This window comes from Doryrhamphus excisus, chromosome 14 (genome assembly GCF_030265055.1).
Source record: "Doryrhamphus excisus isolate RoL2022-K1 chromosome 14, RoL_Dexc_1.0, whole genome shotgun sequence".
Classification (NCBI taxonomy): Eukaryota; Metazoa; Chordata; class Actinopteri; order Syngnathiformes; family Syngnathidae; genus Doryrhamphus; species Doryrhamphus excisus.
The window spans coordinates 8,493,692-8,517,502 of record NC_080479.1 but is presented as its reverse complement, the minus strand read 5'-3'; the positions used below and the strand labels follow the sequence as shown (position 1 = coordinate 8,517,502).

The 23,811-nt window shown below is 46.2% G+C and overlaps 3 protein-coding genes across 4 annotated transcripts; all 3 read right to left on the bottom strand.

Moving 5' to 3' along the window:
* Window positions 1–72: 72 nt before the first annotated feature.
* Window positions 73–5,140, bottom strand: tcf19l (transcription factor 19 (SC1), like). Its single transcript, XM_058047118.1, has 6 exons — window positions 4,924–5,140; window positions 2,859–3,415; window positions 2,567–2,736; window positions 2,123–2,498; window positions 1,541–2,036; window positions 73–1,467 (listed from the first exon to the last, which is right to left on the bottom strand). Exons 2-6 carry the CDS (start codon window positions 3,130–3,132, stop codon window positions 1,137–1,139), a joined length of 1,647 nt encoding a protein of 548 aa, XP_057903101.1. The 5' UTR covers window positions 3,133–3,415; window positions 4,924–5,140; the 3' UTR covers window positions 73–1,136.
* Window positions 5,141–5,865: 725 nt separating this feature from the next.
* LOC131101862 (uncharacterized) lies at window positions 5,866–16,982 on the bottom strand. Of its 2 annotated transcripts, none has more exons than XM_058047249.1 (11): window positions 16,730–16,982; window positions 16,067–16,272; window positions 14,418–14,476; window positions 14,210–14,230; window positions 13,860–14,126; window positions 13,704–13,791; window positions 12,393–12,628; window positions 12,039–12,326; window positions 11,733–11,911; window positions 8,587–8,679; window positions 5,866–7,917 (listed from the first exon to the last, which is right to left on the bottom strand). In XM_058047249.1, the coding sequence occupies exons 3-11, from the start codon at window positions 14,470–14,472 to the stop codon at window positions 7,552–7,554; spliced, it is 1,593 nt and encodes a 530-aa protein (XP_057903232.1). In that variant the 5' UTR covers window positions 14,473–14,476; window positions 16,067–16,272; window positions 16,730–16,982; the 3' UTR covers window positions 5,866–7,551. The 2 variants fall into 2 exon arrangements, with proteins under 2 accessions (XP_057903232.1, XP_057903233.1); XM_058047250.1 differs by having other exon boundaries at window positions 16,791–16,807.
* A 134-nt stretch (window positions 16,983–17,116) lies between these two features.
* On the bottom strand, window positions 17,117–23,659 carry zbtb22b (zinc finger and BTB domain containing 22b). Its single transcript, XM_058047247.1, has 5 exons — window positions 23,473–23,659; window positions 22,112–22,303; window positions 21,385–22,032; window positions 20,967–21,245; window positions 17,117–20,669 (listed from the first exon to the last, which is right to left on the bottom strand). Exons 2-5 carry the CDS (start codon window positions 22,301–22,303, stop codon window positions 19,728–19,730), a joined length of 2,061 nt encoding a protein of 686 aa, XP_057903230.1. The 5' UTR covers window positions 23,473–23,659; the 3' UTR covers window positions 17,117–19,727.
* Window positions 23,660–23,811: the final 152 nt, after the last annotated feature.

The following is a 23,811-nucleotide window of genomic DNA, read 5'->3' as shown; positions in this document are numbered from 1 at the left end:
CAGAGAACCAAGATGGAGGAGGATGCACAACCCCCACAGAAGGTTGGAAGAAGATGAACTTGGAAAGCACTTAAGCCACTTTAATAGGTACACCTGCACAAGACAAACACAGGAACGTTCGTGACGAGAGGACATGTTGGGAAGCACAGCGATTGATCCTTGGGAAAAGACTTGCTTCAAAATGGCAGAATGATCCTTCAACCGGCCCACTGATACAGCAGACGAGTGAGACATCATTGAGCTGAATGAAGACATGCTACCCACACACACACACACACACATACACAGGACGGCGCTGTGATCAATTCCAGCTCATCTGCGAACCAACACTGCCCCCTGCTGGACCACAAGCATTATAACGACATTGAAAGTTCAATTCTACGATTCGGTGCCATCATTGTGGATCTAATCGGCTTTTATTATTTTAATTAACAATTTTCCAAAAGTGATTTTATGTTTACTTCATACAGAGGAAAGAGTTTAACTGGTGAGAATTCAACCTGATCGAACGCACAAGCGAGTAACGCTTTGTCATGCAATACCACTTTTGTCCGTAGGGCGCGCTAATGAGCGACAGCGAGTGTGAGTCTCTTTTGGGGAACATGGAACATTAAACAATAAAGCTTCTAATCGATGAAAAAAAAAAAACTTTCCCAGACGAACAAATTAATGTTTAAAAAAATGCAGTGAAACTGCATAATATTTCAACGCACTCATTAACAAGTTCATACATTCTGTTATATTTCGTTTTATTGCTCGAGACGTAAAACTGCAACTCAACCAACGACCTCGTGGGGGCGGCAAAGACACTTCATTAGGTGCACTAGCTTACCTTTCTTAAGCTGAAGGAGGAACTGATAGTTTTTGATAGACTAAATGGTGTTCCTAATGAAGTGACCGAGTCGCAATGAGATATGATTATCCCAGCCTTGGCATCTTCCCCCTACCCCCAAAAAAGGCCTTCAAAGTGAGAATACGCCCACTGATGTCTCATGAAGTTTTAGCACCCATAAGGTGGAAGGGAAGGTGTTCAGGCCTGCGGTGGGCGTGTTCCATTCCTCCGAGAGCGAGGAAAAAAACAGGAAGTAATCTGTTTTTGCAGATGAAAGCTTACGTGAGAGGGAAGGAAAGCGTCCTCAGCAGCAGCCGCAGTGGAAGTCGGCGCTGGGGTCCCTCAGGAGCTTCTTGCGGTCCACGTGGAGACAGTCGATGTGGTACCAGGCGTCACACACGTCGCACTGGATCCACTGCACCGTGTCCTGCTGGGGCAGCAGGCAGCGGGGCGCAGCACACGGCTCCACCGCCCCGGACGCCCCCGCCTCATCTTCGTCCTCTGAGGACGATGACGACGACGAGGAGCCCGAGGAGGACGAGGCCGAGGAGGTGGAGGAAGAGGACGAGGAGGAGGGCGAAGGCAGGGATGGCCGTGGAGGAAGAGGGTGCTTCCGGGGTCGGCCTCGCCGCTTGCTGCATGGAAAAGAAGCGGCAGGTGTGAGGTGGGGGATGCATGCTTGGGGGCCACCCAGAAGCGTCTTCTTACCTGGGCTGCTGGTGAAACCTGTTGAACGCCGCCCTGCCCCTTGTGGCGGTGCGGATCCGCACCGATGGCGAGGCCAGGCTGTAGTTCTCCCCTCCCACCACCAAGGGGGAGAAAACCGGCGAGCTGTGAGCTCTCCTGCGGCCCCTGGCGGCCGGCCGAGTGGGCCTTTGTTGACGGAAGGTAACCGAGTTGCCCTTCACTCCTCCGTGAAGGTGCCGTGGCGCCGCGTGTTCTTGCCGGTGCACGGCAGCGGTCTTGGGGAGGAGGTGCGGGTCTAGTCGGGTGTTGCTCATGGCGCCATGGAAGCTGCCGATGGTTCTGATCCCCACGGGGAAGGGCTTGGACTCCTGCGGACGCCGCACATCGATGAGGCCTTTGGGCTGAAGAGGATGAAGTGGCGGCGGCGGCGAGCCGAGATCATCCGACTCGGACTTGTAGAGACGCCGCTTCTTCCTGCCGCGCGCTCGCTGCACTTCCTCCTCCAGCCCCATCAGCTCTGAAGAAGACAAACGAGCTCACATGACGGACTAAGAAGCTTCTCTTCTTCTGCTTTGGAGGCCATCAGAGGTGGACAAGTCTTACCTGTCCTGCTCCTGGGCTCGTCCGAGCTGTCGTCCTCCAGCAGGACCGTGTGAGCAGACTTCCTGCGGCTCCGGGAGGCCGGCGGGAGGGCCTTGGAGGCGAGCAATGGCGGGGTGGAGGGTGGCAGCACAGGGGAGAGGCCGGCACCGAGATGCGGCGGCGAGGAGGAGGAGCCCGGATCAGAGGCTGTCCCCTCATGGCTGTGGCTCCTCTTGAAGGTCCACGCTCTGCCTTTCATCTTGCTGAGGCTGCCGATGGAGTTGAGGATGACGGTGGCCCGGTTGATGGACAGCTTGGACAGATCCACGACCTGCGCCGCCTTGCTCTCTGGATTGGTTCTGATTCGGTTCTGTAGGTCGGAGGAAAAGGCTCCTGCCTGAAAAAAAAAAAGGCCGTGAAGAGCTGACATGACATCAGAACGGCGCCGTCTGTCACAGAACTCACCTTTGGGATGGTGATGGCGTCAAAGTCCAGCGGACGAACTTTGACCTTCTGGAAGAGGAAGTAGAACTCAGGGCTCCCGGGAGACGAGTGCCCCCCAAATGTAAGCGCGTCACCATCTGAGAGCTCCCATTGGATGTCGGGCTGGAGGCGGACTTCGTTGACCCAGGTGCCTGTCAAGAGTAGCGCGGAGGGGCGGAGCCAGAGTGAATGACATGTCAGTGTGTAGCTCACCACCCGACAGGAAATGAAAAAAAGTTAGGAAGGAAGAGAGAGACGAAGCGGCACGTCTCACCGTGACTGCTCCTGTCCTTGATATGGACACTCCACCCATCCTCCTGAGACACGGACTCCTCGCCACCGCCCGCCTCCCGCTCAGCGTGCAGCTCAGCGTGGATGCGTGACACCATGGGCGAGTCCAGCGTGACATCACAGAGCTCAGCTGCTCGGCCCAGCCGGAACACCGAGCTGGCGAGTGCCGGCCTGAAGGTGTAGAGGTCCCGCGCCGAGTCCTCCGCCGAGGAGCCGATGCGCAGCAGCTGGAAGCAAGGCTGCACCCCCGAGAGCATGACTGACGCCTCAGAACTTGACCTTGGAGCCCCACCCACCCTCCGTGCGCTACAGCAGGCCGCGATGCATTCAGGGAGTCGCTCTGATTATTTGGAAGGCATCGGCCGTGAAGCTAGGCGGGTACGCTGGGGGTCAGCGTGGGCCAACAGGTGTTAGCATTAGCATTTGAGAGCTTGAGGACATGAATAAATGATGGCTTGGGTTGGGGGGGGCTTATGAATAAAGATGCTTTGCTTCAAAAATTCTCAATATTTCATCATGTGGGTTCCCTCTGTATCTCATCTGAAAGAAAATAAAAAATCCAGTAAACAAACACAATAACACGTCTTAATCGTATTTCTATATTAATATTATAATATTGTTTAGCACATTTTTGTAGGTTTGCGCTTGTAATCACTTGTCACCGGCATGAAAAAAAAATTATCGCTTGATTTGCTAATCTCGCGCTCATTGTTATTGGATTTATGGATATGATAATTCCCTGATATCAGCCCGATAATTACAGCAGTCTCACTGAAGTTTTTTTTCACCAAACGTTGAAATTTCGTACTTTGTTTGGCAGTCCTTGAATGCAATCTGGTGAAATTGAGCAATCTGACGTCAAAACGTGCTGCAAATTTAATCAGAATCAGAAAAGGTTTATTGCCATGTATGATCAAACACATACTAGGAATTTGTTTTGGTATAGTAGGTGCAGACACATCTATTAAAAAAGAATGAAAAACACAAAATATACAGAATAACAGTATAAATATGTGTACACAGTCTGTTTTTTGTTTGTTATACCGGATGTGCAGTCTGATTGTTTTTCCTAAAAGTCCAAACTGGGCGTTAATGTAACGCATATAGTGAAAATGCAAGTGTATCTAATCTAATAATACCAACACTTTTATAGCAAATGTTGATGCGAAATCGGAGGACAAAGTCAAGATAGCACGAGGGTTTGGAGGAGGGGGGTGACACATGTCACAAATAGACATTTGTATTGATGTTATGTTTGTATATTATGTTTTGTGTTCTGAGTTTGTATTTTGTATATTTGTGTTATAAAAAAAAACCCAATAAACATACATGGGGGAAAAAAAAACAAACAAATAGACATTTGTATGAGCGTATCAACTCACTGCTAGCTTTGAAATGTAACTTTTTAACAACCTACAATTAACTATGATGGAATTTAATGTGACCTTGTTTAAACTTTTAAATGCAACTGTTTAGCGTTTGAGTATCTTTTTGTATAAATTGCGTTTACACTCACTGTTGCTGATGACAGCTGAAGCTGTCCTCCAATTAGCATCCTCGATACTGTTTATCGATCCATTCGTGGATCTCACAACAACTTGACAATGTTACCGTTCAGCTCCTTGTTAGAGGAGAGCAAGATAAAATGTTAAGCAGCTGAAATGTTATTATTATCATCATCATATTGCTATAACAGCAGGTGGTGTGCTTAAAGGGTGACAATGCGGTGGTAAAAAAATGTTAATATCATAGCTGACGAGTCAAGCTGTCATATTTTTGAGTGGAGGCCAAGCAGGCCAAGCACCAACAAGCTGCCATCACGGACACTAAATCTTCCGGAAACACAACAAGTAGGTCACACTTGTTGAACTAGCGCTAAATCACCTCGTTCATTTGGATTGTTTTGACTTTTCCGAGTGTTCTGACCGGATGGACTGAAATAATGTAAGCCATTGCCGAGCTAACTCCATGATCCAGCACGGCAACAACAAGCTAGCAGACGTCGCTTCCTCGCGGGACACAAAAGAGTAAAAAAAAATGACACTTACAGTTACAAGTCAGCTTTGAGCGGTTTCTCTCCTCCGAGGCGACCGTCAGCCGAGCTTCGGAGAAATGTATCTTTTTTTATTTTATTTTATTGCTCTATTCGAATGCCCTCGTCGGGGTTCAGACGCGGTTGCTCGTTTTCTTTCCTCCCTTGCTCGCTTTCTTTCCTCCGGGGAGGAAGTGCTTTGAAATTTGGCGCGTCCGGACAGCAGCTTCCTTGCCATTTCATTGACGCCACTTCCGGCTCCTCCCCGATTTGCTGGCTGCCAAGGCGCCTTTAGTGGGGACACGCCCCCTCGAGTTGGGCCATCCAGAATTTTAGCATGTAGAATGTACATGCAGAGACAGTATTGCTGATATCGACAATTCTCCGAAGTCATTCAATTGTGATTTCATTTTTGTTATCATAATCACAATTTGATACAGGATTTTAAGCAATTTTTTTAATTATATTTATTTTTATAATTTTTTATTTTTTAAATCAAAGAAAGAGGAAAGAGTTAATAAAGAGTTATCACCCTGCAAAAATGAATAACTCATTTAGATGAATTAACAAATTTCCAAACAATTCCTGAATGGTAAAATACACTCATTTGCAAATTGTAAGTGAGGTACATTTTTAACTCTGTTACACAAACTTATTGGTGAAAAACATACAACATATAAATAATGCCAGAAATATTAAGAACAAAATAACCCAATTATTACAATTATAAAACTACCATTGGCTCTCAGAGTGTGTTTTTTTGGCAAAAATGTATATTTTTTAATCAGCAAATGTATAAGAGGTGTCCGATTTCCCCCTTTTTGACGTTATTTGAACGTCATTATTGTTAGAGTCATAACCACGTCTATAAATTGGGTTAAAGTTTGACAGTGAGAAATCCAGGGTGCAAGGTGCAGGGTGACAACAGAAAGAACACGCCCGCTGTGCGCTGATGAAAATGCATTTTTATTGGAGTGAACCATTCATACACATCACCTTCAATACAGAAAAAGAGAAGCATTACAAAAAGGTGGTACTTAGTATCGAGATTCATTCTCCCAGCTGGCGTTTGGTTTGTACTGTACAAGCAAAGCATTCAAGGCAGAGAGTATATACTGTATTATCAAACCTTTATCAAGGTCATTTGTCATGGCATGCATACAAAGTGTTCTTTTTCACCGTAAAAGCTCATTTCATGTGGTGTGAAATGTGCTGTTTGAGTGCAATACGCTTCATCATAGCAGGGTCCTTTCTTCATTCTTTCCTTCCTTCACATTTCGTGGAACCGAAACCTTGCCGGGTTTCATGAAGCCTTAACATTTTCTTGCCTCGCCAACAAGCGCGTGCTAGTATTTTAAGGAAACTCTACTCTAGCGGTGCACAAAGAGGCATGGCATCCATGCAACATTGGCGTAAAAAGGAAGGCGGTTTTAATAACACTAATCTACCCTAATTACTAGCGTTGCTAATACCTACCTACACTATGGTGCATTTAAAACTTATTAACAACAAGCAAAACATACTACAATTTTCCATAATTAGCACTTAGCTTAGCATTGGAAGCTACATAAGTCCTGTCCTCGGTTTATGAATGAGCTCCTTTCCCAGACATGAACACCTAAGTCAGTCCCATGAAGGACATGTAAAATACCATAATAAAAAATACAGATGCACCATATGCTTTACTAATAACCAATTGCAGTCTGTCTCTCTTAGCAACGGTCAAAGGACCCAACCCACACACAACAACACACTTCCGGCCTACATATTAGAGTGTCATAAAAATGCTAAGTATACTACTCTTTTGTCAGAGTGTCCTCCAGTAGGACTGGAACAAATTAGGATTTGACTAACTATACCGTATATAGAGCAAAGGGAGCCACCTGCTGTGGCCCAGCGAGGTGTACTGTATTCGGGCACATGTGCCAAGCAGCCGGTGTGATGCCACGGAGGTCTCTCGCATACCCCTTTCAAATTTCCAAAAACCGCACTGGTGTTTCAGGTGTCTGATAAGGCCTTTATAACAGTGAGGGAAAGTACAGTTTTAGGGGGATTGTTTTGATGAATCAGTCACTGCTATTATCAGGAATATTGCTTATATTGGCCAAGCTGAAGTAGTGCATTTTTTTGTGTGTATCTGAATAAGAAACATGCCATAAAAAAATCACTAAGTATAGTTGTGCTTATGTACATTAGCTGCTACTTCTTGGCATGTGCTTTTCTCGTGTGTGTTGCAGCCTGGGCTGGATGGGGTTTCCTGATGGTTTCCAAGTGCTGCAATTAGCGGATTAATGATGTGGATTATTCATTTAGTCTTTGGTGTCATTCACCTGCAGGATTTTGATAGTACGACCTGATGACTAGATGTGGCATTGTCCTCCTCATCGCCGCCAGCAACAATCTTCTCTGTCCTTGTTTGGACCAGCCTGGCTGCGTCCTTTATGAAAACTTTTCATCTAATGGCGTGTTTCTGGCTCACATGCAGTCCAGTCCTGATGTAAACAACCTGTGATTATGTTAAAGGCATGCATTTCCAGTGTGGTCACACGTGTTTCTTCTTCTGTTGTTGTGCTTAAAGTTCTTGACGGCCGGATCCATGATTGTTCTTCCGGGGGTGGACGTGTGTGTCCATGCTGACAACCTCTCAGGTGCTCTCAGCCGCTTCGTCCTTCCGTTCAGCTTCTCCACCCTCAACCAAAGCCGACGTCTCAGCGGTTCCGGCTCCGCCCCCCGAAGGCGTCACAGGTGACGCAGCGGCGAATGAGTGAGCGTTGGAGGCCGGACTGGCACTCAAGTCGCCGTCGAGGACTAGGGTGGCCTCCTGGGTGGCCGCTGCGCCTGGGGAGTGAGCATCGAGGAGGGGCTTGTGGGAGGCGCAGGTCACGGCATCCGTGTCGCTGTCCAAAGGGAGGCCCGAGGAGGTGAACTCCACTCCGGAGTCGCTCATCTCCAGGAGGGTGGCGTCTGAGTTGAGAGCCTGGTAGCAGCCCGGTTTGGACACCTCCAGGCCCTGCAGGATGAAGACCAGGATTTTAGGTGTCTAAACTTTTTCTACCAGCGACCAGCAACTTTCTTCTTGTATATTTCTTCCCATAATATTTTTACATTATTCCCATAATAATCTGTTTCCCCAACCTAATTTTCCCCAAATTTGTTTTGTTTCTCATAATATTACAACTTTTGTATACAATATTACAAGTAATGTTTTTTTCTTTAATATTTCAACACTGTGCCACTAAAATGACATTATTTCCCTCATAATATTATACATTGTTTTTGGACAATTCACACCTTTTTTCCTCATTAGAATACAGATTGTTTGTCTTAGTATTTTGAAATTATAGCAGCCATAAAAAAGTCCCCATTTTTTCATTTTCTTGTTGTAAATTTTCCTCTGATAATATTTTCCTCTCATTCCTATAATAATATAACTTTTTCCGGAACTCAATTTTCCGAAAATGAAAACTTCAAGCTGCACTAAGGTTGGAGGAGATGCGGAGATGGAGGGAGGTGCTGGCCTAGATGGGGGTTGGATGTAGAAAATGAGGTCAGTGGAGAAACCCCCCCTACATAATTCATTTATGAAGACACTTCATAAAGATGCATCCAATATTTATAGATTCCGCCTCTACGTGTGCACCGCCACATGAACGGCGCCATTGTTGCTTTGCACACTAACCTTGATGGTGACCTCTGTCACCTCGGACGGTTGGTCGCACGCCGACTGCATGAGAGACTCCTCCGCGAACCTGGTGTACGCCTCTTCAACCACCTGCATGCACACACACACACACACATGTTAAAACACACAACAATAGCAACACAGGAGCATGATTTGGGGGTGGGGGGGGGGGGGGGCATGAGAGGTTGAGAGAAGGTAACACAGGAAGTAGGAGGGGCCTAACAAAGCCTGAAACGCTTGACGTGACAAAAAGTGAGTACGACCCTTGCATTTGGGCATGTGTCTATATTTAAAGTAGTCTGCGTACAGCTACCGCAGCAGGAAAGATGTACCAAGATTGGAAATACATACGCTGTAAAAACCTGGCAACAAAGTCCGGCATGGTCACGAGTGCTGCCTGCGGCATTATCCTTCCACTCATTGTGTTACTGCTATATAAGCTGTACACCGCTTATCCTCACGAGGGTCATGGGGGTGCTGGAGCCTATCCCAGCTGTCTTCGGGCAAGAGGCGGGGTACACCCTGGACTGGTGGCCAGCCAATCACAGGGCACATATAGACAAACAACCATTCACACTCACATTCATACCTATGGACAATTTGGAGTGGCCAATTAACCTAGCATGTTTTTGGAATGTGGGAGGAAACCGGAGTCCTCGGGGAAAACCCACACATGCACGGGAAGAACATGCAAACTCCACACAGAGATGGCCGAGGGTGGGATTGAACTCGGGTCTCCTAGCTGTGAGGTCTGCACACTAACCACTCGACCGCTGTGCAGCCCTCAAGGAAAATTCATTAATTCATTCATTTTCTACCGCTTATCCTCACGAGGGTCACAAGGGTTTTGGGAATTGAACCCTGGTCTCCTAGCTGTGAGGTCGGCGCGCTAACCAGTTCAGAACAGATACATCTATTATTCATTCATTCATTTCATTCATTTTCTACCGCTTATGCTCACGAGGGTCGCGGGGTGCTGGAGCCTATCCCAGCTGTCTTGGGGCGAGAGGCGGGGTACACCCTGGACTGGTGGCCAGCCAATCACAGGGCACATATAGACAAACAACCATTCCCACTCACATTCATACCTGTGGACAATTTGGAGTCGCCAATTAACCTAGCATGTTTTTGGAATGACCAGTGGGATTGAACTCGGGTCTCCTAACTGTGAGGTCAGCGCACTAACCACTCGACCGCCATGCAGCCCTGAAGGAAAATGATAAGCATAAAATAATGTGTGTATTTTATATATATGTTCTGGCCCCCCGGACAATTTTGCTAACTCAATGCGGCCCACGAGTCAAAATATTTGCACACCCCTGCTGTACACTGACTACTCTAAAGCATATTACTTTCTAAGATACTCTATGCTGTCGTAAAAATGCTTGCTAAAAAGCAAGAGCTGTACTCCCTTTTGTCAGTCGTCATGTGTTTACGTTACATTTACTACAACACAACAACATGGACGACAAACACACACGACATAGAAACACACAAAAACACACAATTCCATTTGCACGCTGATTGATTGAAATGGATCTCTTCCAGTCATTCCTGTAAGTCTTTCCAGAGAAACCTGCAGCATCTTGTCAGGATCCCAGGGACGTTTCATCCCGGGGACACAACACCGCACCAGCTCAAGGTCATCAAAACACTTTTTGTCAAATGAGTCCGTCGATCAACTTCTGCCCCTTCGTTATCATCGACGGCAGTTTCTGCTCAGAATACTGCTCCGACATCATGCATTGAGCCTTCTGGGGGGAGGGCAGGGGACACCACCCCGAAACAAACAAAAAACAACGCCGGTGAAGCGGCCATCCAACCACGACGACAACAGGAAGTTGATCGGGGAGCTTATTTGTCACAAAAGTGAGCAGCAAAACAAAGAAGCCACAACACAATGGTCTCACCGAGAAGACGCTCCGTTTGAGGCTCCTTAAAAGTCAGAGGCACAGGCGACAAACGTTATTTAGCTGGAAAACTACAACACACACTCAGTGATGAATGCTAATGCTAATGCTAATGCTATTCAACACCTGACACCAGCATACAACCTGGAGACTTAACAAGACTTCTTTCTGTGGGATGATTGCAAAATTTACTTTATTGCTGTAATATTACCACTTTCACCTCGTATTTTTTATCATAATACTAGGTATTTATATAAGGTATTTTTTTCACATCTTTTTTTGCAGCGTATATGTTTTTTCCTCGTAAGGTAAATTTAAAACTTAACATATTAAGGCTTTTTTTTAAAGATGTTTTTGGTTTTTTAACTTGCAATTTTTTTCTCGTAAAATGTTGACTTTATTCCTGCGCTATTACGACTATCGACTACGACAGTGGTGGGCAAACTACAGCCCGGGGGCCACATCCGGCCCGCCAAGTGTTTGAATATGGCCCGCCCATTCTTCCCAAAGTATTTCTGTTTCTCAATTTGGTTATTTGATGTGGTCTGTTGTTTACAAAGTGCTCCTCAAAAAAGGGACACAAGCACATATTATAAAAATAAAAATAAAAATAAAAATAAAAATAAAAATAAAAATAAAAATAAAAATAAAAATAAAAATAAAAATAAAAATAAAAATAAAAATAAAAATAAAAATAAAAATAAAAATAAAAATAAAAATAAAAATAAAAATAAAAATAAAAATAAAAATAAAAATAAAAATAAAAATAAAAATAAAAATAAAAATAAAAATAAAAATAAAAATAAAAATAAAAATAAAAATAAAAATAAAAATAAAAATAAAAATAAAAATAAAAATAAAAATAAAAATAAATACATTAAATTTATAGCGCAATTTACATCAAATATATGATCTCAAAGTGCACATATAGCAGATTGCATGACACTTTTACAGATACAATAATTCCAGGTGGACTGTTACGCGTAAAATATAGAGTCTGGCCCCCCGTCAATTTTGTTAAATCAATGCGGCCTGCAAGTCAAAAAGTTTGCCCACCCCTGGACTACGACTTATCTTGTAAAATTTCTTTTAAAATGATTTTTTTTCAAAATATTTGGACTCATTTGCAGTATTTTCTCACAAAAGCGTAATTAAGATTTTCCCCCTTACATTAAGGCTCTTTTTTCGATGAATTAACTTTTTCCTCCTAAAATGACGAGGTGGTGCTCTTACATGTCTGAAGGCCTCGCCCTCCCCCTTGCCGGCCTGCTGAGCGAGCAGCATCAGCTTCTTGTTCTTCTCGTTCCTCTTGTGGACTTTGTAGAAACAGGACAGCAGGCAGACCAGCAGCATGAAGGCGATGAGACTCAGCAGGGCCAAGATGGCCACCGTCAGCGGCGGGAGCTTGGAGGCTGAGACACATTGGAAGGGAGACAGTTTTAGAGGAAGTGGATGTACATTTTGGCGGGAAATACAGCGAGGTGTAAAAGGTCTCAATCATGAATCAATCGTTTTGATGGCGATGGTGCGAGTCCTTACCGACCACACTTATGTAGATGTAAGCCACAGGGAAACCTGCCGAGTCCGTGACTTTGAAAACGCCCTCGTCGGACATGCGGACGTTCTTCAAGACCAGCTCCGAGCCCTCCGCGTTCAAGCGCCCCCCCAGCTGGGGGTCCTGAGATGTCATCAGAGTGCCGTGCTCCAGGATGAGCCGGTCCTGGTGGCCTGACTTGGGCCTGTAGACCACGCTGACGTGGGAGTGGTGCAGGTAGAGTTTCATGGCCACGTCGGCTCCGCTGGAAAGCTGCAGGAAGTCCTGGTGCTCTGTGGTCCGAGGAGAAACCTTTACACCGAGAATAACAGCATCCTGTCAGAGGAACCGCTCCTCACCTCGCACGTGGAGGCAGTTCCTCCGCCGGACTTTGCCCTCATGGTCGCGCACGGTGTAACTTCCCTCGTCAGTCTTCTCCACTGAGTGCAGCGCCACACTTTTTTCAGACGCGCTCAGACGTCCGGCGTAGGTGTCGGCCAGCACCAGCGGTTGGCGGTACAGGAGCACGGCCGGCGGCTGCGTGGCGTGCAGGTGCAGCAGGTCCGACTGATTGCCGTGCAGCACGGGACTGGGTCTGAGCACGGCCATAGAGGCAGAGGGTCAACACTATGAAACCTCTGGAACATCTGAACATCTCAACCTGACATCCACCCTTTTGCCTTGGTGATTGTAAGTACTTCATGTTGTACATTAGGTCAGTATGGTGCTGATGGGGGGAACGCTACGCCATGATTAGGGCAAGGTACACTTCATTTTGGGTACAGTAAGGGAACAAAATGGAAAACATAGCAAGGAAACACAAACAAAACTATTCTCACATATTTACAATTTTATTTGATTTTATTCTTGTAACATGACTTTTTCCTGCAAATCGACTTTATCTCGTGAAATTGCCAATTTCATCTTTGGAAATTAGAATTAAATTTTTGGGGGGTAAAATGTTTTTTTTCAAGTACATTCTTCAAATTGTGACCTGGTATCATAAATTGGACTTGTCCTCATATTAAAGCTTTTCTAAGGAATTTTTTCCTGTACATTTTTTTCAATTGTGAATTTCTCCACATAAAATTTCGACTATTGCGATTTTATTTTTATAATATTATGGCTGGCTGCACGGAGGACGAGCGGTTAGCGCGCAGGCCTCACAGCTAGGAGACCCGAGTTTAATCCCACCCTCGGCCATCTCTGTGTGGAGTTTGCATGTTCTCCCCGTGCATGCGTGGGTTTTCTCCGGGTACTCCGGTTTCCTCCCACATTCCAAAAACATGCTAGGTTAATTGGCCACTCCAAATTGTCCATAGGTATGAATGTGAGTGTGAATGGTTGTTTGTCTATATGTGCCCTGTGATTGGCTGGCCACCAGTCCAGGGTGTACCCCGCCCAAAGACAGCTGGGATAGGCTCCAGCACAACCCGCAACCCTCGTGAGGATAAGCAGTAGAAAATGAATGAATTAATATTATGGTTTTCAATTGTGTAACCTTTTTTGGTAACAAACCATCTTCTTTCTCATATAATTGCTTTTTTTTTGCTTGCTTGATGTACGTCTTTTTTTCTTGTAAGATTGCGACGTTCATCTTGTAAGATTTGCTACTTTTTCCTGATTTTCCAGATTCCAATTGCCCTCTTTTTCTCGGAAAATAGCCGTACCTGAACTCGAGGCTGATTGGACCTTCCTCCTTGTTCAAGTGGATGTAGTAGGTGTCTCCGTACTTCACCACCTCCTCCACGGCGCAGTCTAAACGAGACAGAAAAAGGTCACGTGAACTTGGAATGACAGCACATGTGTGTGTGTGTTTAATTTACCTCTGACGATGAGGACGAGGCGTTTGAGCATGTTGGCGTTTTTGCTGACGACGTACACGCCCTCGTCCTCCTTCTGCACGTCCTCCAGTACCAGGTGGCCGAAGGAATTGAGACGACCGCGGGCGTCCACCGTTTTGCCGGCGCGAAGAAGAACCACCTCGGCGGACTTGTTGGTCTTGGGCTTGAACACCACCTCGCCGACGTCGCCGGGCGGGATGTCGATGTGAATGTCTTCGCCGAAAAAGGCTGTCCTGTGTTCTTCTCTGACTGGATTGACGGAGACCACCAAAATAAAAGACCGGTTAGTCTTCAAAAAGCTCACGCGGACAACGTCTGCCATTGAAGTTTACCTTTCAGCGACGCTGATGCGACTGCAAGGGAAAGAACAGAGGAGTTAAATTTACCATCTATCAAGCTAACAATAGCCGAGCTGAGTCAGCATAAAAAAAGGCGACGAAAGCAATCAAGGGGAAGTCTTCAGCTTTCACTGATTCTCTACTGACCAGTCCATCCTGCTTAGCTAACACAGAAGACAACGTCTCCCTGGTTTGCGCTTACCCGTGCAGAGCAGGTTGCCGAGCAACATACAAGCCAACCCCCTCATCATCTTCATCACTCTGGAAGACAAAAGTCCATCTCAGCTTGGTGATATATATGAAAGTGAAAAAGCATCATATTAGTGTCAACTCTGATTTTCTTAAAATTACAAATGGATTTTCTCTGAATATTACAACTACTTAAAAATAACAATTTTTTTCTTTATTATTTAAACTCTCGGTGACTAAAATGAAATGTTATGTTATGAGTTAGACCTCACAGCGAGGAGAGAAGGGTTCAATTCCACCCTCGGCCATCTCTGTGTGGAGTTTGCATGTTCTCCCTGTGCATGCGTGGGTTTTCTCCGGGTACTCCGGTTTCCTCCCACATTCCAAAAACATGTTAGGTTATTTGGCCACTCCAAATTGTCCATAGGTATGAATGTGAGTGTGAATGGTTGTTTGTCTATATGTGCCCTGTGATTGGCTGGCCACCAGTCCAGGGTGTACCCCGCCTCTCGCCCAAAGACAGCTGGGATAGGCTCCAGCACCCCCGCGACCCTCGTGAGGATAAGCGGTAGAAAATGAATGAATGAATTAATGAATGTTATGAGTTAGACGTCACAGCTAGGAGACCAGGGTTCAATTCCACCCTCGGCCATCTCTGTGTGGAGTTTGCATGCTCTCCCCGTGCCACTCTCCCTGTGAGTGGGAATGGTTGTTTGTCTATATGAGCCCTGTGATTGGCTGGCAACCCCGCCTCTCGCCCAAAGACAGCTGGGATAGGCTCCAGCACCCCCTCGCGACCCTTGTGAGGATAAACAGTAGAAAATGAATGAATGAATGTTATGAGTTTATTCTCTTAATAATACTGTTATTCTCCTAAAATCGTGTTCTTGTTAGAATATGGGCTTGGTCTTATAATATTTGGATTTACGTATTCTCGTAAAATCCCGTCTCGCTAATTAGCTCCAATTGCAGAGTCTTTGCTGACACACAACAATGCAGATTCCCTTCTGTCAGCCTCCTGCGCTTTTGTCCCTCCCACTCAGAGAGGAGGAGGAGGAGGAGCATGAGGAGGAGATGTGGTGCCTCCATCATTCCCCACTTTCACTTTTTGCCCACAGCTTTCTGTATCATCATCCATCTTAGTGTGGAGTGATCTTTACTCCAAACACGACGACGCCAGTGAAAACGGGTTTGCACGATGCAAGGTGCATGTGTGTGTGTGGGGGGGTCTCTTGTCCCACACACTTACCTCCCCTCTCCCTCCCCCTCCATGAAGCCACTGGTGCAGACCTTCAGGGTGTGTCGGGACCACCGATATGCCTGCTGCCAGTGGGGTCCCAGATGGTAGAGCAAAAAGGATGGAGGATGACGAGAGCGCAGTCAGTGCCATGCGCCACATCACACTCCAACTTAAAACACGAACACTTTCAATGTTTGTCTCCCTACCTCTTCCTCCCATTTGGGATTTTGGAATACAATCAGCACTTTACTGGATCAGTAAGTCTATCAATCTTCCTCCGTGGTCACGGGCTCTAAATGACTAAATAAAGCCCAGTAGACATGCCAAGAGTCCAAAGACTAGCATCACCGTTTTGGACCCAATCCCGCCAGCAATGAAGATGCTAGATAAATAGCGGTGCAATGGTGGTGCTCGTTGCCTACCTTGATCAGATGAGGACGCGGCAAAGTGAGGTCTGGTCAGCTGGTCGCCTTTTCTCCCTTTTTCAACCACCGCGGAGGAACCGACGCCGACAACAACACAGCCAAGCGGCCATCTGGAGCGAGGTTTCCCTCGGTGCTGCTTTTGTGCGCCCACGGGGCTCGGAGGCGCTCGGAAATCTTCGGCTACGTTCGGCTGCTCGTGGCGACTGTTTGGGGACGCATTACTCACACACATTTCATAATCTTTTCTTGTTATGATTACGTATTACATCTTTTATGATTGTGTTAGAAGCCATTTATTACATTTATTTCCCAAAATATTAATTCAATGTGTGAAATATGTGATATGTTACATTATTCATGATAAATGTATTCCTTACTGGAAGTTTTTTGGACTTAGTCCAGGAATGTACTTTGAATTGCATCTCAGAACTAATATTTATTCAATATAATTGAAATGGTGTCGTTTATTGAGTGGCTTATTAGCATACTCGTGACGTGACAAAGAAATCACGTCAAGCTTTCCATAGCCGTTTTAAGGCTACTGCTAGCGATACTTTCCGAGCTTGTTTCATACAAATTAAAACATCGTAGGAACAGTTGAATTATTCATATTTGACACCATGTTAACGTATTATAATCGTTAAATGTATTTACACTTACCTTAACTGGCAAAAAAAAGGTTTGGGAAATGAGCTAGCTTCTTCAGTTCACGGTTTTTTACCTGCCATTTTGGAGAACGATCCAAATGTCGATTGTGTAGCGATAATAGCGTGATAATGTCAATGTTTTTCGGTTTTCTGTTTTCAGTCATATATGGATGTTATATATGCAAAGACGTTTAAAGTGTCACATTAGCTTCCTTTATTTAGGTTCCTGTTTAATTTGTATTTTGACGGACGATAAAAGGGGCCGCTCTTTGGACACCCCGTTTTATGAGATTAAAATAATTTTTCCAGTCCCATGCTATAGCAGTTGAACATTTTTAAGATTTAAATGAGCTAGACCTTTTTCATTCGAACCAAACAGAACATGTACGTGACATCACAGTCCAAAACAAGACAATGACTTGTGCGGATAATAATTTATTGATTCATGACTTTTTTTTAGGTGAACAATTAAATTAGTGACGCAGCGACAGTACACTGTGTCAGAAATGCAGTTAAGCGACAAATTAAAAAACGAACAAAACAGCTACCGTGACGTAGTCGTTAGAAGTCTTGTTCGGACGCATCTGTGACATTTATTAGAGGTCAAAAGTTCACATTTCTTCCTCTCCTGCAGAGAACAAAATGACGCATTATTCTTGTCCCACAATCACTCAGTATTGTCGGAGGAAATTGGAAATGGAAATTGAAAAAAAAATGTCCAAAACAAGGAGAAGAAACAAACCCCACCAGTGTGTGATATGCAAGTTGGACATGGATTCAGGAAGTGCCGATGGAATGTGTGTGTTTCTGTCAACAAGGACGAGGAGCCCAAACAACCATTTGAAATACATTCTATGCTAGCAGCATCTCAACAAACCCAACCCCGTAGCATAACGCTAATCTATAATAATAATAAAAACTATTCATTAATTCATTCATATTCTAACGCTTCCTCACGAGGGTCACGGGGGTGCAGAAGCCTATCCCAGCTGCCTTCAGGCAAGAGGTGGGGTCCACCCTGGACTGGTGGCCAGCCAATCACAGGGCACATATAGACAAACAACCATTCACACTCACATTCATACCTATGGACAATTTGGAGTGGCCAATTAACCTAGCATGTTTTTGGAATGCGGGAGGAAGCCGGAGTACGCGGAGAAAACCCACGCATGCACGGGGAGAACATGCAAACTCCACACAAAGATGGCCGAGGGTGGAATTGAACTCGGGTCTCCTAGCTGTGTGGCCTGAGCGCTAACCACTCGGACGCCGTGAAGCCCTAATAAGAACTAGTCCATCAAAATACAACCCCTGGTTTTCACCTCAAAATCATTCTTGAGAATTTTTTGCGCATCTTGTCATGATTGTCTCCACCAGTTTATGTGACGATTTACAAAACTGGTGACTTTATTATGTATTATTTTTGTTATTATTTTTTTTATTATTAATTATTTTGAACCTTAAAGTGAGGCGCTGCTCACAAGTTTGTGTTTGGGACTCCTGAAATATTACATTTTTCACACCACTATTGCTAGGTACTCAGACCCTAATTAGGGGTGCACAATAATTATCGGACCGATATGAGGGAATTATGATGTCATACTGATAAATCCAATAACTATCATTAAAAAAAATACTCCAATGAGGTGAGATTATCATACTGCGCAGGTGAGCAAAGCAAACAATCCTTTTTGGACGGTCACGTCCCCTGAGCTCACCTGTAAACAAACATTCACTGTTTCAGAGACATTTCACGTGCTAGCCGTACCAAATGTTTCATAACGAGGGAGAAAGAAACCCAACATCGAGCGCCAATGCCGCAGCCTTTGAAAAGTGCAAAAGGCTTGCCAGAGACCTCTGTGCCGACACACCGGCTGCTCTGAACGTGTGCCTGAATACAGTGCACCTTCCTGGGCCGCTCTATACTCTGGTTCTCCTGATAGTAGTGATGTGGTAGTAATGTCATGACATTTGATTAGGGCAAATCAACAGGGACGCTTGGTCAAAACAACTCCAAACAAAAAATGAGGTCTGGAAAGCCAAAAGACATCACTACCGGATCAGAGCATGACACCGCTGTTTCTGTGTCTTTGCTTATGCTGCGATCTAGAACACTGGGAAGTTGACAAGCGATCAGTCAAACAAATCCAGCAGATGGCACTGGTAATGAAAACAATTGAAAAAACAATTAGTCGTCCCTCACTATGTCGCATTTTTTAAATTAATAAATCATTATGTAAAAAATACTACATATACTAAAATACTATGTAAGAAAATACTGAAAGACAAGTTACAGTATATGTAGTTTTGTGGCTATGCTATAATCACGTTATATCTCCTTTCCTTCAGAATTACTACTAGTTGTTTAAACACTGTGAGGAAACGGTAGCTCTTTGTCTGGCAGGAGAATACCCTCAAGCTATAAGTAAACTCACGACAATCTTTCAAAGAATGCTAAAATCATCACATGGCAACAAAAGTTAAGGAATATACAAGGCAAGCACCAATACCAGTTTAAAATGTAAAACACCATTTCTATGGATATTGCTGCCGGGGCACTGCAATGCTGCCTCTGTCCACCAGCGGGAGCAAGAGGAGCCCAAAGGGAAGCTGATGTCATTGCAGTGGCCAAGAAATTCACTTATCACACTTGGGTCTGGAACCAATTAACGCGATAAATGAGGGACGACTGTAATTGGTACAACTACACTGTCTCATATTCCCTACAGTGTTAATGTTGTGGCTTGTATGGGACAAGTGGGGCAGGTATCATTGAGCCCTATGAAGTCTACCTAGCAACAAGTGGCTATTCTGTAAAATATTCTGTTAATTGTTGAGCCTGCTGGGCCATATTGTTGATGGTTGTGTACGCATCACGTTGGTCAGCCATGTTTTTTATTATTGTGTACAATGGTTTCCTAGCTTCCCAGCGGTCCAACATGCTGCATAAAGGTCCGTTTTCATGAGGGTGATCACATGAGACGCCAAGTCTGGGTTCAGTCAAGTCTGGGTTAAGTGACGCTGTCATTGGTGCCAACTTCACACACGCGGTCGCCGCACACGTTGTGGTTCAAAGCCAGACTGCCAAACATCCCTGACCCCTGCCCCGGAGACACCGCGGCCACACCGCTTCCTGAGGCGGAGACGGCAGCTTGATGCAGGCGTGGAGAGGACCCACCCCCTCTGCCCCCTCCTCCCAGACCCCCCTCGCCTGGTGGGAGGAGGAGGTGATTGGCGGGAATGAGATCCGAAACATCCTCTCCACCTCCACCTCCTCTTGGCCCGCCTTCACTCCCCTGGCTCGTCCCGCTGCGGCGTTCACAGTGCGAGCGATGCCTCATGAAGCTGTCGCGCCACATGAACTTCCTGCCACAGCCGGCGCAGTCGTACGGTTTGACGCCGGTGTGCGTCTTCATGTGCTCGGTCAGGTGATGCTTCATCTTGAACTTCTTGGGGCACACGGGGCAGTGGAAAGGTCGCAGGTCGAGGTGCATGTTGATGTGCCGGTCCCTCATGCTCTTGTGAGTGAACGTCTTGCCGCAGTGACACATGAACACCTTCCCCAAACTCGCTCCGCCGCTGCCGTCTGCGCCCTCGCTCGCCAAGCTGCCCTGTACTGACGGGTGGGCGGGGCCGTGCTCCACACCGGGGCCTTTGTAGGAGCTGCCGACCATCATTCCACCCGCCACGCCCAGAGGAGGTGGAGCGGCATCCACCGAGAGTCCAGACGTCTGTCCGTACACCAGGACCTGGTTCCCTTGCATGTCCAGAGGGAAGAGCTGTGCACGGGCTGTGGCCGCAACCGGGACCTGGCCTAGTAGCGCGGAAACGGCCCGGTTTGTGTTCTGGTTCTGAGCTGCAGAGTTGTTGTCGTGAAGGTGCTGAGCTAAAGTAGGGTCCAATAAACTGCCTTCAAACTTCAGGAAGTCCTCTGAAGACTGGCAGTAGTCCATCTGCACACACACGCACATACACACCTCATAGGATGCTTTCCAAGGCATGTAGCGTCGCCATGTGGCTTCACGCTATCACAATCATGCAAAAATGAATAAATCATGTTGTTTGGTGGTTGGAAACGGCCTATTATTAGTCAACAGACTAGCATAAATTGGCTAAATGTACTAAAACAGAAATACACTGGTTACTCTGTGTCAGTAATGCTACTGTAATGACACACTACCAGTCAAAAGTTTGAGGACACTTTGTCATCAAATAGGATGGGAAGGTGTCTCCAAACTTGATGTGCTCACCTGTGCGTCCATTTCGCTCTCGGCTCGGCCTCCCGACTCGGCACACAGAGTCCGAACGTGTGAGATGCCAAAGTCCCCTCCTTCATCCCTCTCCCGGCCCGACGCCACTCCCCTCTCATCCTCATCTTCCTCCTCCTCCTCCCCCGACACCACGATAAGATCATCGTCCTCCTCCACCTGCTCCGTCTTGACCACAACCCACTGCTTGCGGGGCATGATGCTGGGCTGGATGTAGGCGGGGCGTTTCTGCAGCGGCGACGCAGACGAGTCCTCGCCGTCCTTTGAGGGACATCGTACAGGACGAGTGGTTATGAAAGGGTTAAAAAAGGGTATCATTTGTATGCATGGGTATCATTTTTTTGTTTGTTGTGATAAACTGCTTTCTTTTCTGCTTTTTCTTTTTTGTTGACATCCTCACCTGATAGGAGGAAACGCCAAAACTGTCACTGACTTCCTCCTCCGAAGCTGGGCTGATTTTCTTCCTCTTTCCGCCACCTCCTCCTCTCTTCTTTTGGTGGTAGACCTCATCTTCTTCATCATCTTCTATCATGAAGGCCTCCTCTCCACTTGGAGTGCAGTAGCTGGGAGTGTTGCTTGTCGCACCTCCTTCCACTGGCGTTCCGGCCGCAACAACGGCGCCGCCACCACCGCCGCCGCCATCCCTGGGGCTGAAGTAATTGGTGCTGCTGGGGGATTGGCTCTCGCTCACTGACGGATGGCTCGGATGCTGGGAGACGTGTGATGTCTCCTGCGACACTGCCGGTCCAGCTTGATCGTGACAGAGGCTGTCACCTCTGCCGCTCGCAACGCTGTCAGAGACTCCGCCTCCAGAGGCTTGGGAGCCACCACTTGCCCCGCCCCCTGCAGCCCTACCCTCCTTGAGCAGCTCGGTGCATTTATCCACGATGTGCCACATCTGAAGGACGCTTCCCACCGTCAGGTAGTTGACGATGTCGTCGCGCAGCATCCGGAGCTGACCGGTGTAGGCGCAGCTGAGCACGCTCTCAAACGCTAGCGGGTCCATCACTGCCGGGATGGAGACGGTGGACATGTTCTTCAGTAGGACCTTGAGATGACAGAAGAACAATCTGAACCTCAAGCAGCTGCTGCCTCTTTAGTATTTTCTGACATCTTAATAATCCCACCTGGTCATGGAAGTAGGGCGAAGAGGCGGCCAGGACGCAGCGGTGAGCCTTGAACACGTGACCTTGGACGTGGATGGCCAGGTCACAGAGCTGACCGTCCTCCCGCTGCTGGTTGAGGCTGTCCAGCACTGAAGCCTGAGTGCTGGGGAAGCACACCTGGAGCACGGAGCTGCTGCCCACCTCCTCCTGCATCTGGGGAATACAGTTAGAGCCCAGGAAAGTCAAGAACACGTCTTGTCCAAAAAAATAATAAAAACGACAATAAAATCGGAGTCACGTTTACGGCTCATTTTGTGAATTTTTATCCCTTCATATTTTTGAAAAACCAGCCATGAGCTGTAAATGGCCCCCGGGCTGCACTTTGGATATCAATGCTAATTTCTCATTCGAAATACGATGCATTCACGGACCGCAAAAAATAAATTGTGAAATCGCAACACTTGGTGAAAATAAGTAAATTCAGCTCATTTTTTTTTAAAGATATAAAATATTAGTTATATTGAATTTGATCTTTTCCTGTTTAAATTTATCCCGGGTGCGTTCTTTCAGCGCATACTCATATATGACGTAACACGCAGCTGGAGGCGTTCTTCAGTTTTAAAAATGGAGGCGAGCAACCAGCACTGGACTGCTGCGGAAAGTTTGTTTTTGATCCAAACTAAATTTCAAGACTGGATGAACGAAAAACTCGCAATACTCGGGGATGCCGGTATCACGTGATGTTGGCGTTTACGCTTTACTGCGCATGCCCCATTGACTTTTCTGTTTGATTATAGCGGCGCATGTAGACAAGAGATTGGTATCCTTTCCATAGATACCATTGTTTTCGGAAAGAAGAAAAACTCCTCGTGTAAACGTGGCTAGTGGTATATGTTCGACACATTATGCGCATTGTGATGTCGTCATCAATTATTAGTGACGTATAGTGACTAAGGTGTGTTTTCTGTGGAAACATTATTTGACCAAAAATCAGCGAATATGAGCACCGCCGTAAAAACAAATTGTCTCAATCAGCCAGTATCGATATTATTCCGTTAACACATTAAAACACTTTGATATCGCCTTTCGATATCTGCCCACCCTGGCCAAAAAGTGTTTTGTGTGTTGTACATTGTTATATGCTACAGCACCCACCAAGGAGGGCTAACCAAATAAAACACCGTATGTGTCTAAAATGTAATTGTTAACATCATTGCCATCTACAAGTAACAACATAACGTTTCTGTACACATAACAGGGCCTAGCGGGACCTCTTAAGACGACACGCTGTTTCCCCTTTCCGCACAACAGTGATATTAGCATGCTAGCCGGCTAGCTCCCGCGGAAAAAACAAACATGGCGGAACCACCTCAGTTACTGACCTCGCTCTTTCAGCCCACAATGTCAGTCTGACAAGAGAGCCGTCAGCCCGCGCCGCTGCCAGTCGGTGTCGGTGCCACGGGTCTATCCGTGCCCAGAAGTTTAGGAACCATTGCTGGAGGATGATGTTCTACCCTTCGACACCAGCAGTCGGCGACACTTCCCCTTTAAGAGAAGCCAGACAGGCGAGCCAGACCTGGGCCGACACAAAATGAAAGCAGCAGAACCTTATCGACCAAGTGGGCGGGGGTCCAAAGTGCGGCACGTGGCACATTTTGGAAATGAAAATACAAAAAAAAAAAAAAAAACATTTACGCCAATAACTAATGTTGACAAGCAGG